Below are 12,972 nucleotides of genomic sequence, written 5' to 3' on the forward strand. Positions count from 1 at the left end.
GTTTTATATTTTTATTAAAACTTAGAGCAAAATAATTGCAGTGGTTTACGTTTTCCTATTCTTTTCTTCTTCTGTTATGATTTTATTTTATTTTTTGTCTTTTTAAATGGTGAGCAACAATGAATAAAAGTCAGTGGCAAGCTGTCTTTTTCTTTCCTCCTCAGGTTTCAGGAACTCATTGAACATTTTGTGATAAAACCAACAACATAAAAGAGTTCTCTTCCTGCTTTGGCATCATAAACAAATGAAGAAACGGAAAATACCATATATCTAATATGACTGCAAAGATGTACAACGATCCGAAACACAACTCCTGGCACAAAAGAATCCATTTACAAAAAGAAAAAAAAAGATATACATATATTTTATAATTCTTCCCTTTTTTATTGTGTGATTTTTTTTAAGACCTTAAAACTAAATAAACATTTAGACATCTTTTTCCCATCTGATATATTTTAACCACCAATATTTAACAATATTTATATATATTATCCTTATATTGTATATATACAAATATACATGTCACAAATAAATAATCTAATCATTGCTGCTGAGCCTCTGAGCGACCTGCTCTCCATCACTCACTCTTAATAAAACGTGAAGAAAAAAGCAGTTAAAGAAGAACTGGATCTTAGACGTTACATTCATAAAGTTGGATTAGAATCTGAACAGAACCATGGAAATAAATATATTTATACTTTTTTATGAGCATCTTTAAGGCAGCAGAAAAACACTAAGCCACACATTTTTTTCTAAAACAGTTTCTAGACCTGACATCAACAAGAATGTGCACTAATCTTTGTCAGCTACGATAATTTCTAGTTATAGATTTTTCTACACAGCACAATGTGTTGATTGTATTTTTTCACGATTCACTGTCCTTGTATATTTATTGTTATTAATATAAAAAAAAAGCGTGCTTGTCTGTGAGAATGTTTGAATTGACACATTAAATCATGTTTTCTTTTCTTTGTTTTTGATGATTTATTGTATTTCTAGTGTCAGAATCATAATAAATGCCTGTGTTAAAGTGTGTACATGAATTATTGCTTTTTTGTGACTGGTTCCCTTATGATTAGTGGTTGTGCTGTCACTTCTTATAAACATTTTTAACATTTTTTTACATCTTTCTGTCTGTAAAATAATCAGAATCTTCTGTGAGAATTAATTTGGTCAATTTTTTTTTTCCAGGAACTATGAAAGATTGGATTAATTAAACTTTATATAGACCTGAAATCTAGTTTAAAATGAAAATATGCAGTACAACTATCTATAAGGACTATGACTGTAGTCGTGTGTGTGTTGTTTTGCTTTAATTCATGAAAAGCCTGTGTGTAGACGGTGGGCAAGCAGTTACGTTACATATTTTATATCCTGAAATGTGGTGCTTATCCATTTTGGTGTACAAGTACTTTATAGTCCCGGGGAGGGGAGGGGAGGGGGGATATTTGCCTGTGGACTTTTGGCTCCCTGCCAGTTCAGTCAGGCACTCAGGCTGTTTTTGTTTTTATTTTTTAAATAAAATCCTGGCTTCGTCATTCCTCCTCATGGTGGGAGGAGTCAGGACTGGACTCCTCCTCCTCCTCCTCCACCGTTTCTGTCGGTAGCGTGTCACGGCGGGTGAAGGCAGCCGCCAAGGTCACGCTCAGCCTCGGTTTGACGGACACCATCTCCGACAGCCCGATGTTGTTGCCGCGGGTTACGAGTGTGGTCTTATCCATTATCTCTCCGCTGTGTCTGGACACCACCGCATCGAGAAAGTCGTACTTGTGTGAAATCTTCCCGCTCTCAAACAAATACTTTGCCAGGTAGGAGAAAGCAAAGTTCCCAAGAAAGGAGGCCAACATGGAGACGGTCTTAAAGGGGAACTTCTGTATGACGATTTCCTCCATTTCTCCTGTGATGTGGTGTTTCCGCTGTTCCGTCGTCCAGCCAGGGTAATAAATGAAAGGAGGCAGCTGCAGGTAGGGTTCACCGCCACCTATACGCAGAACCAGGCCGAACAGGTACGCAGCCACCGACCCGTATGTGTTGGTGCCCTTGACGAAGAGAACACTGAGCAGCTGGGGGAAGATGATGACGTAAACAAGGTCTGAGCTCAGGTACCAGAGGCCGTAAACAGTGCCGGTGACCAGAGCCATCACGGTGGCGAGACCGCCAAACACAAAGATTGTGATCCGCATCACCCATACAATCTCACGGTCAGATGCCTGAGGAGACAGAGAGGAGGGGTAAATAAGTTTCTGACATGTGTAACAAACAAAAAACATCCCTTCAAAAGTCTGCAGGGTTGGTTGGTGGACCAAAATAAGGCAAACATGAAAAAGTACAGATAAATCCACACACCAAAGAGGTCTATATAATCTTTTGATGTGTAGAATGACTAAATATAAAAAAGGCAAACTATAAATAAAAAAAAACCCATCAGTGTAAAGATGGTCAAAACAGACACATGTACTCACTGACTGCCTGAAGGCCAGCTGGTAGATGTTTCTCGCAAACATGGAGCTGGCTGAAAGGATGGAGGAGTCTGCAGAGGACATGACGGCTGCAGACACTGCCCCCAAACCAAAAAAAGAAACAAACGGTGGACAAAGATGTTGGAGCACGATGGGGAGAATCATGTCTGCTTCGTCCTTCTCTTTAGGAGGAATGGTACCATAGCTAGTTTGGTTCCAGTCTAAATAACAGGAAAAATATCAATTAACATCATTACAAAAAACATTTAACTTTTCCCCAGGTAACGCATTTACTGACATAAACAGATATGATGTCATTCACAATTAGACTTTCTAAATGCAACTTGTTCAGAGGTAGATGCATTCGTTTGTACTCTTTTGTTAAAGAAATAAAAACTCACAAAGCTCTCTGAAATACCTCAAAATTGACAAATAAATCTGACATCTTTTGAATTGTCTCTTCCACGGATGTTTAATAGGATTTAGATCAGGGCTCAGAAGGCCACTTCAGAACAGTTCGATGTTTGGTTCTGACCCATTCTTGGTGTTTTTGGGTCATTATCCTGTTGGAGAACCCATGACCTGCGACTGAGACCAAGCATTATGACAACGGGCAGCACATCTGGGTCCAGAAGGCCTTGTTAGGACACCCTGTGTCTGATCAAAGCAGCTCCAGAACAGAACCGAGCCTCCATGTTCCACTGTAGGTCCAGGGTTCTTTTCTTTCTTTCATTTTGGGTCTCTGAACATAGAGATGATGGGATTTGTTGACAAAAAGCTCCAGTTTTATCCCTTTTGTCCAAAAAACAGTCTCCTCTGTCTGTCTTTTTATGATTTGATATCCTCCTCAGTTGTCTTCCATTAAGTCCACTTTGACTCAAACAGTGACTGATTGTATGACACTGATGACCTTTGACCTTGGAGCTCAGCTCTCAGCTCTTTGGAAGTTGTTCTGGGCTCTTTGGTCACCATTCATATGATCCTTCTCTTGAATTTGTCATCAGTTTTCCTCTTGCAGTCACATCCAGGGAGGTTGTCTCCAGTCCTGTGGACCTTATCCTTCTGAATAATCTGCTGTAGTCACAGGATCATCCAGCTGCTTGGAGATGGTCTTAAAGCTTTTACCTTCAACATGCTGCTCAATCAGCTTCTTCCTAAGCTCCGGAGACAACTCTGTCCTCAGCTTTCTGTGCTCCATGTCCAGTGTGGTACACACCATGACACCAAACAGCACTGTGACTACCTCTCAAGACTGATTATAAGACTGATGACTTGTGATGCAGACTACAGGACACACCTTAGTTTAACATGTCCCATCTTTTCTAGTGACACCATCCTTTTTGTCAAAGCTAGTTTCATTAGTTTGTTTTTTAAAAGAATTCAGTTGAACCAAAATTAAAAAGCAATGACTGTTTTTAATTGATTCATTTTCAGTATTTTTACCTTATTATTACTGTTGTCAGTTTCAAGTTATTTCAATATTTGTGTTTTTCTTCTTTTAACAGTAGAGTACAAACAAATTTATCTGCGTCTGTAAACCTTAAACAGCAACGATACATTCAGGTGTGAAATATAGCTGCACCTGAATATTAAACTTCTTATTTTATCTTTGTTTCTAACAAAGTTCCTGTTAACCCATCAGCAAACTTAAATGAACAAACTACTGACAATTTATCTCATAGTTTAGTGCAAGAAAAAAAAACATATAGTTGTGTTTTTACAGAATTTGATGCCTAAAAGTCTGGAGATCACAGCACTAATTTGGTCCCTTGCCTCCTTCTAATGTAATATTTACAAACCAATGTGGTTATTAAGCGGATTGCTGCTTCATTATGGATGAGATGAAGCAGCTGCTATTTACCAGGCTCTCTCAGATCTAAGGGCAACAAGGACCCATCCAGAGCCTCCCCCTAAAACAAACACACACACAGAATCTTACCTGTGGAGGCCCCGATGGCTCCGATGAGAACGGATGGCACGGCCATGACGAGGCACCCGAACGCAGCCAGGAAGGAGAGAACCTGTGCGTAGGTGGCAGAGGACGCCGAGAGCACCCTCTGAAAATACACTTGCCAGGGAATTCCTCCCAGCATCTGCAGCAAAAATGAAACACTTTCTTAAAACTAATATCTGTCATGTCAGGCTAGTTTCGTTTTTAAAGCAGGAAAGCCACGGTTACAGAAGTGTGAAAGTTTTGAGTCATTTGTATTTTTTTTACACTTTGCCTCCAAAGATCAGACTAATCTGTTAAAGATCAGTAATTCTCCAGGCTTTCTGAAAGGTTTTCGAAGTTTCTTTCTTCTTTTATTTTCATCTGATCTTTTTTAGAGGATTTTTTTTGTTTGTTTGTGAAGCCAATTAATCATTGAATCATTCAGACTTCTAAACTCATGTTCTGTCGACACACAACAGACAACTTAGCAAAGAACTAATTTTAAATTGGATCTTTTGGCTCTTTGATACCAGCAGCCTGTCACAAAGACACAATTTGTTCCCATTTATTTAATTAAATTTATGAAAAATACCAGACAAGACAAGATGGAGACACTTTTCTTAGAAAAATTCATTGTTTTCACTGTAAAATGTATTACAATTTAAATAAAGGTAAAGGGAAAATTAAGCAATTAGTTAAACATCTGTTTCTGTTAAAATAAATGAACAGATTTTCATAACCATCTATCATTAAATTTTGCAGCTCATTAGAGATTTTATTAAAAAGAAACATTTTTTTTCTGGTGAATTTTTAACGATTTACTTTAAAATAACAAATAAGAAATAATGAGTTCAGGTCGTGAAGCCGAAGTTCTCCTTTTTAAAAGGTGAACTCGACAAATACACCATCTTATTCTTAAACTTCACCAGCAGAAGTTGTTTTAGACCTAAAACTTTAGTTTTAAAATGTGAAAAATGCGAGACGAGGTGGATACTGCACCAGGAGACAGAAGTTGTCGATCCAAATCCAGGTGTCTTCCTTCCTGACGCTGCCTCTCCATGGCGACTGATAAACCTGCTTCACTGCGGTGACGGTGATGTCTGACACCGCAGGGTTGGTCAGAGCAAAGGGGACGCTGATCCACTGCAAACAGGTTCAAAACACAGAAAAGGAAACATTTGCATTAAAAATGATTGGTGTATTACAAATGAGATTGCAGAACTTTAAGTAAAAAGGAGGATAAAAGATTTCTCACCAGGGGAAATGCAATTTATCAAAGTTATTCAGTTGAGAATGTAAAAAATTAACAGTCAGGCTACAATTAAATTTTATTTGCTTGTATAAAAATGCGTTCATGAATATTTTAGTGAAGTATTTGGCATATTTACTTTTCAGGATGAGTAAATCTGATTGCAAAAAGGAAATTTAAAAAAGAAAAACACGTCAAACTGAACCTACCAGGCCAACAAAGATACAGAAGAGCTGCACCACGTCGGTGTAGGCCACAGAGTACAGCCCTCCAACCAGGGTGTAAAAGATCGCAATGAGTGCGGAGATCACCACCGACATCTTAATATTGATGTCCACGATGACGCTCAGAGTGGCTCCTAAAGTCGTGAACAGAAGGAAGGACATCATGACTCCTAACACAACCTGAGCTTTTATTATACAAGAACAAGCTTTTATTTTGTAGGTTTGCAGAGGAACAAACTAACCGAGGGCAGATAAGATGGCAGCGGACCAGAAAATCTCCCCCATGAGTGCGGGTATGAAGAGAAGGCCCCCCATACGTTTTCCATACAGCTGCTGGAACGGGTCCAACATGGTGACGTAACCCCTGGAGCGCATGGGCTTGGCGAAAAAAAGACCACCTGGGACAAAGAGTGAGCACCGAGAACTGAGGCTTACAGCTCCCACAGATCCCAGTTAGAACAAGGCTCCAAAGTAAAACCTTCATGACAAAATTAAACGACAACAACAAACATGAGAAATAAAAATATTTCTTTCTGTAGAACTTTAGTGTCTCCTTTCATGGATCAACAAAAGACCAGATCAGGATTAGATTAGCACAATAAATAAACAAATAAATAAAACAATGAAAGACAGGTATTCCTTGAATGAATGAATACTAGGTCATTATTGTGTGTCCTAAGGTCAGCTGACTGTAGCCGCCATCTTGAATGGTGGTAACTCCAAAAGTTAATCAGTTGTAGGTGTTTATCTTATGATTAAATCCTGAAGGTTTCATTAAAATCTGTGCTGTGGTTCAGGAGATATTTTGCTAGCAGACAGACATAAACCAAATGCTTAACGTTTCGGTGGCATGCGATAATATGAAAAGTACACTGATAATTTTTAAAACTTTATGAACAACTTTAGTGGCCTCCTCTAATGAGATAAAAAAAAAAAAAAAGACCAGATGTGAGGATTAGATTAACTCTAAAAACAACTTTTAATCAGCTATGTGGAGAAAGGTTTAATTTCTGGGTTTGTGTCAGTGAGAACAGACAGAAACCCATGAACATATGACCTGGTCTCATCATTAGTTATATTTTTACTGTACGTCATGCTGAAAACCAAAGACTAAAGGAAAAGCCCTCACCAACAACCAGGCTGAGCGCGTATCCGAAGGGGGCTTGAGCCCAGGCCAGACCATAATCCGGCAGGTAGACGTACTCAGCTGTGCCATTGATGTACCCCCCTCCAACCCAGGTCGCTGGAAACCACAGAAAGCACAAATCAGGCTGAAGATCAAAAAAAATGGAAACTGTAAAACATAAAATAATCTCAAAGGTTTCCAAAGAAACTTATTTTTAAGAACGAAATCTTTTTTTTTCCTTCTGCAGCATAATAATATGTCTTTAAAAACACACCAAACTGTAACAGTGAATCCGTTTCTGGGGTTAAAAACATGCCCTGAGCTCCACCTGTCATGGTGAATCCGCCAACAAACAGCCCGATGTCTCTGCCCCCCACCATGATGGTTTCGCTGCGGTCGGTGCCCTGCGCCTCCCCGGAGTGCTTGTTCTTCCACGCCGCCCAGATGCCCACGAACAGGATCAGCAGGTAGAAGAAGGCGATGGCCACGAGCCCCTCCACGTGGATGGCCATTGTCGCAGCGGTCTTCTGCTAGGAGCTGGAAGGCATGAAGACCTGGACGGGCGCGGGAAAAAACGGGATGGAAACAAATAATTCTGCTTGGAAATATGTGATGTGAAGTTACAAAAATGGTCCAAGGCTGCCCGACGGAATAAAAAAAAAGCACAAAAATTGGTTTCTCTTGTCTGAGCTTTGAAAATACTGTCCAAATCCATCTTAACGTGTTAAAAAAGTACGAAAAGTTTATAATGAAAATGCTTCAGAATCAAAGATATTTTCGTACTTGGAGCTTTTTGTGCATTTGGAGGTTTTAAAGATCTCATCTAAAAGCTCAAAGACGCTGTGATAAACTATAAAAGAATCCGTAAGAGTTCAAAAAATAATTTCTAAAGTCTGAGCCTGAACGACTCGTGCGTATTTACGCACGAAAGTCATCCTAATAAAATATGATCTATCTATCTATCTATCTATCTATCTATCTATCTATCTATCTATCTATCTATCTATCTATCTATCTATCTAACTTACCTGGAGGACTGGTAGAGTCATGTGCCGGCGCACCTGAAGGAAAAAAGGCGCATCACAGTTACAGGTTGGTAAAAATCCGTCGCCCCTCTGTGATCCGCGGGGGACAGAGAGCGGTGGTGGGGGTCTCCTGGGTGACTTACTGAGGCTTATAAGGAGCCAGATGCCGTCAGAGGACTCGAGTCGCGCGTCAGAGACACTAACAGTCCCTCCTAATGAGCTCCGTGCACAGAAACACGTCACGATGTTCTCTGCTGATCTGACTGGAGGAGGGTGGGGAGATTCCTCCACCCAATAACGTGGACGTCCTTCCCTGAAAAAAAAAGACCCACTCGAACTTGATCAGGTTTTAAAGTTTCACAATCACATTGGATAATCAATCATTTGGGGTTTTTTTTGTTTTGTTTTTTTCTTAGTTTTACGTCTTGCAAGTCCGTGCGTGATAACCGCGCGCCCGGAGCGCATCTGGTGTGGCCTTTTATCACAGCAACACCCGCAACTTTACAGCAGGATGGAGACGCCGGAAACACATGGAGGCAAGAATATATATTTAAAATTTACAGCTGTACATCTCCACCATCTTTCCAAGGAGAAACAGTCAATTTTCCTCTGTAAAAATAAAATAAAATTAAAAACACTCCCCACATTTAAGCAATTAGAAGACTCTTAAGTGTTAATACCACTTCCCTTCAAGAAATACATCAGTGAGCTCCATCCACTTAATGGCCACCTCTGCTGCCTGAAGTCGTTTTTATCTGAACGAAACTTGTCAAAACTGGCAGACATCCAATTAGGATGGATCCTGAAGAGCACGCGGAGAGATTTAATGATACAACCTGACTGTTTTAAACACACACACACACACACACACACCAGAGTAACCACAGACAGGGACTTGGAGAAATCCATTCCTGTAGAGAACTTCAATGTTTTTACGCGACAGGTTTGTGTGAACCGTGCAGCGCCCCCCTGTGGCAGAGCAGCAGAAAGGTTTCAGCACCGCGGACAGAGGCAGGTTGGTCTCAGGGTTATGATGGTGACAATTTCTGCTCAAACTGTTGCCAAAAATAGCAAATAAATTTCGTTTAATTAGTTTTTTATGTTGCAATTGCTAATATTTCCTACAAGTGAGCAAAAAAAAAAAAAGTGAGTTAATGCCAGCTGCTGAAGGCAAATGGGCGATAATGTTTTTGCCAGTGCCTGGGTGTATTAGTTTAGCAAAATATTTCACGAACTCACAGAACAGATTTTACAACTGATTAGCCAACTCAAGATGGCTACCACAGCTAAGTGATTTTAGCAAATAAAACTAGCTATAAGTCAGTCAGTTTTGCAGATGTTGAGCTAAAATTCCATGTGGTAGTAGCTGAGAGGCATCCTCAACACAGGATCTTGCAATATTGCATGATAGTTCATAATGCTGTTTACAGGGTTTGACCCAAATGACTAAATCTTCATCCTTTCTCAGTTTAAGATAATCTTAGTCTAAAACTCTGACATAAGAGGCAGCGGGCGATAGGCATTCCTTCAAGGAATGCTAGGCTTTTAATTTATTTTTGGATTTTGTGATGCGGCACAAATAACAGCATTATGTTCAACAACATAAAGCTTTAGAATCATAACTTTACTCCCTGTTGTAATAAAGTCCAAGATGTCTTTTCTTTGATAACACGTCTTGTCTGGATGGAAACATTTATCAAACTTAAGAGGCTCGACTGGGTTTTATTTTGGTGATTTACATTTATACCTAATAAAACAAATGCAGAAAAAAAAATCTTAAGAGAGAGTCAGAAACACTGAGTTATTGGATTAAAACTGAATAAACTGTGATTTTATTTGACATCTGACAAATGATTGTTGCCAGAAACATAAAACCAGCAGCAGACAGCTGGGAAGCTTCCTGCTGGATAGACGGCTGGAGCACGACCTCAAGACACGTTTAATCCAAACTCTGGTGTTAAACTTCACATTAATGTGGTTGGATAACAGAAACAATCAAAGGATAAATATCTTCTCTGATCATTGATAAACAAATAGCAAAAATAATACCACTTTTGGGCTGTGCTTTAATAAAAACTGTCACATTTGAATGTTTAGACAGAAGTAAGTTGTTCAAAGCCCAAGGACTGCAGGTTTAATGAGCAGCTGCTGCTGGCAGCAAACATCATGTCTGAGAACGAGTGAGTGAAGGAGAAGGAGAGAAACACGCAGCAAGAGACATTTTTAGCTTCATGTGAAGCAACCAAAGAGCCAGAAGGAAAAAAATGACCATATGTTTACCAGGATTATTTACTGAAATTTAACAGATATAACGGAACCAATAAACTCTACCCAGATCTTCTACATTTTTATTTAAACAATAGTATTATAAGTTGTCTGTACTCACTAAGAATCAAACAAGTTGGCTGCAGACGACCTCAGATGTGAAACTACAAATCAAAGTGTTGCTTTTAAAACGCTCTTACGCTCTCATTCCCACCAAAAGACAATTTAAGAGTTACCAAATAACCTAACATGCATGTTTTTTGTCTGTGGAAGGAAACCAGAGCAGCTTTCTTGCAGGTCTGTGAACCTAAAACAACCAGTTCTCTTTAAAATAAGCACTATTGTACAACAACAAAATGTGCTAAACATTGTAAACGGCATAATATCAATAAAAAACACATGTACTTTGTAAATTTTTACCTAAAAATAATCACTTTTATAGTGTTTGAGGTTAGTTTGTTTGCTTGTCATGCTGACTAATCCAAAAATGGCTGATTTTTCTCCATACTTTTTAGAGCAAAATTCACATTTTAATTCAACAGATTATATAATAAACTATGACTTAAAGATTCTTTACACCAAAATATGACTTTGCTGTCAAATCTAATATCTCTGACTGCTGATAAAAGTATTTTCATTATGCCAAAGGTTTAAAATTAACTATTATTTTCAGTATTTGAAGTCAGTTTACTATATGAAGTTATATATAGGGAAAATGAACATCTTTGTTAAAACCTAGAAAAGCTAAAATCTATCAAAGTGATGAACATGAACTTTACATTTAAGTTGTGATTTTTGTAACCATGAGCTTCTTAAAGCAGCTGCACTCAAATTTTATTTATCGGGCTGTTAAAAGAAAGAGTAGGTTTAAAGAAAATTCTTTAATTTTCTAATCTAAACCCCAGTTTTATTCGTATGTTGTGTGAATTATTGAAAAGCACAAAAATCTTCACAAGGTCAGATTTTCAAATATTGTCTCATTGCATTTAAAAAATGTAAACTCATGCTAAAGAAACAGTCTGGAAAAGAGAAACATAAAAAAGTTAAATAAAATAGGAAATGCGTTCGAGGAAATGTAGTTTTCTGAAAACAGTTGAATTGTGTTGATGATTTTCTGACGTTGAGCAACAATTTACAAAACTTTTCACAGAGAAGCTTTAAAGAACTGAGACTTGTTGAGGAGATGCTTCAATTTTAAGTTAAAAAATGCATAAAAATCAGTTCATCTTTCCTTCAAAAAAGTGAAAAAATGACATTTATTTAGTGTTACGCTGCACGACTGTAAACCTCTGTTAGCATATATACAGAGCAGGGCTTAGTTTGGATTACTGAGTGTTACAGGAACTATTTTCTGGAATCTAATACGTTTTTTTTTCTTTTAAGAAATACAAGAATCTTGAACAAGTTGAGAATTTTTAACAGAACAGCAGGTATTTATTTCTGGCCCTGAAATCCTCAAAAACCGTAAAATCATCTTGCATTTTTATAAATATTGATTGAAATGGCATACAAGGACAAACGCCATCAGACAAAATCTGTTTCAAGCAGAAAAGCAGAAAAAACTCCATGAAAACATCAAAGGCTGCAATAATAAACTTTATGCAAACTAAACGGTCGCCACGCGGTTTGCCTCCGATTCCCTGAACACTGAGAGCAAACTAAAAAAAAAAAAGCATTTGGTTTCATTACATTAGTAGTTGAGCAATGAAACGAGACAAAAATATTACATGTTTTTACTTTTATTAACAAATTTTACATTCTAACTGAACACTCAGTTGTTACAATCATTTCACATCTTACAGCTAAGCCAGTTTAGCTACAAAAAGGAAATATGTACAGCATCGTTCGCTCGGGTCTAAAAGCTTTTATTTGTTTCAGGCTTACCTCAGTGATTGTGACCTGAACCAAGCTCTGCAAACACGAGTGAAGCTGCATCAGCTGCAGGAAACACAAAGTGGCTGTCTTCATCTAAATAACTGAGACACGGCTCTCTATGTCAAGCTGAAAAAGGCAGTTGACTGAAATAAAAACACGTTTTTAAATAGATTTATTTTCGTATTATCAAAATAAATGCTTAATTTGTTTCCCTTTGCATGTAAAATGTGACAGAGAGATCGTTATGATTGAAATAAAACTAGTAATGCATCTACAGAAACTCTGAGACCTGAAAGAAACGGAGCAGTCAGCTGCTTGAAAAAAAGACTAAAGCAAGAATTCACTGCTGTAAGGGGACCAGGGAAGTGATGCAAGTCACTGAGTTTGCATCATGCTGGATCAGTCATATAAAGGAATAGTTTATAAATAATAAATATCTTTGTAACAGCACATTTAAAGTCCTCAGTTTCAAAATGACTACGGCTTTGCTGCTTTACAATATAATAAAAACCATATGAGTGATATTGTATCAAATTTTAAAACGTTGGACAGTAGAAGAAGCTCTAAAACTGCCAGCTCGTGGACATTTCTCCTACTACTGTTGTTGGATGTGTTTGTCTCACTGGTGACAGAGGATCGAATCACTTTTTGACTCAGAAACATCCAAAGCTCATCTACAGGTGCTGGTCATAAAATTAGAATATCATGAAAAAGTAGATTGATTTCAGTAATTCCATTTAAAAAGTGAAACTTGTATATTATATTCATACATTACATACAAACTCATATATTTCAAATGTTTATTTTGTTTAATTT

At 38.0% G+C, this 12,972-nt stretch overlaps 1 protein-coding gene across 2 annotated transcripts; it reads right to left on the bottom strand.

Annotated features, from left to right (window-relative positions):
• Nucleotides 1–357: 357 nt before the first annotated feature.
• On the bottom strand, nt 358–8,323 carry slc5a7a (solute carrier family 5 member 7a). Of its 2 annotated transcripts, XM_037979683.1 has the most exons (9): nt 8,020–8,323; nt 7,320–7,545; nt 6,995–7,108; nt 6,108–6,263; nt 5,851–5,999; nt 5,392–5,535; nt 4,399–4,552; nt 2,463–2,680; nt 359–2,210 (listed from the first exon to the last, which is right to left on the bottom strand). In XM_037979683.1, exons 2-9 carry the CDS (start codon nt 7,501–7,503, stop codon nt 1,536–1,538), a joined length of 1,794 nt encoding a protein of 597 aa, XP_037835611.1. In that variant the 5' UTR covers nt 7,504–7,545; nt 8,020–8,323; the 3' UTR covers nt 359–1,535. The 2 variants fall into 2 exon arrangements, with proteins under 2 accessions (XP_037835612.1, XP_037835611.1); XM_037979684.1 differs by lacking the exon at nt 8,020–8,323 and having other exon boundaries at nt 358–2,210; nt 7,320–7,998.
• Between the last annotated feature and the right edge of the window lie 4,649 nt (nt 8,324–12,972).

Source organism: Kryptolebias marmoratus, linkage group LG15, assembly GCF_001649575.2.
Source record: "Kryptolebias marmoratus isolate JLee-2015 linkage group LG15, ASM164957v2, whole genome shotgun sequence".
Classification (NCBI taxonomy): Eukaryota; Metazoa; Chordata; class Actinopteri; order Cyprinodontiformes; family Rivulidae; genus Kryptolebias; species Kryptolebias marmoratus.

Excerpts from the sequence above, each read along its gene's own strand:
- slc5a7a (XM_037979684.1), bottom strand. The coding sequence starts at position 7,503 with ATGGCCATCCACGTGGAGGGGCTCGTGGCCATCGCCTTCTTCTACCTG. Across the intron at positions 4,553-5,391 it reads TCGACAACTTCTGTCTCCTG|ATGCTGGGAGGAATTCCCTG; the intron begins GTGCAGTATCCA and ends TTTTTGCTGCAG. Across the intron at positions 2,681-4,398 it reads AGCCATCGGGGCCTCCACAG|ACTGGAACCAAACTAGCTAT; the intron begins GTAAGATTCTGT and ends CCTGTTATTTAG.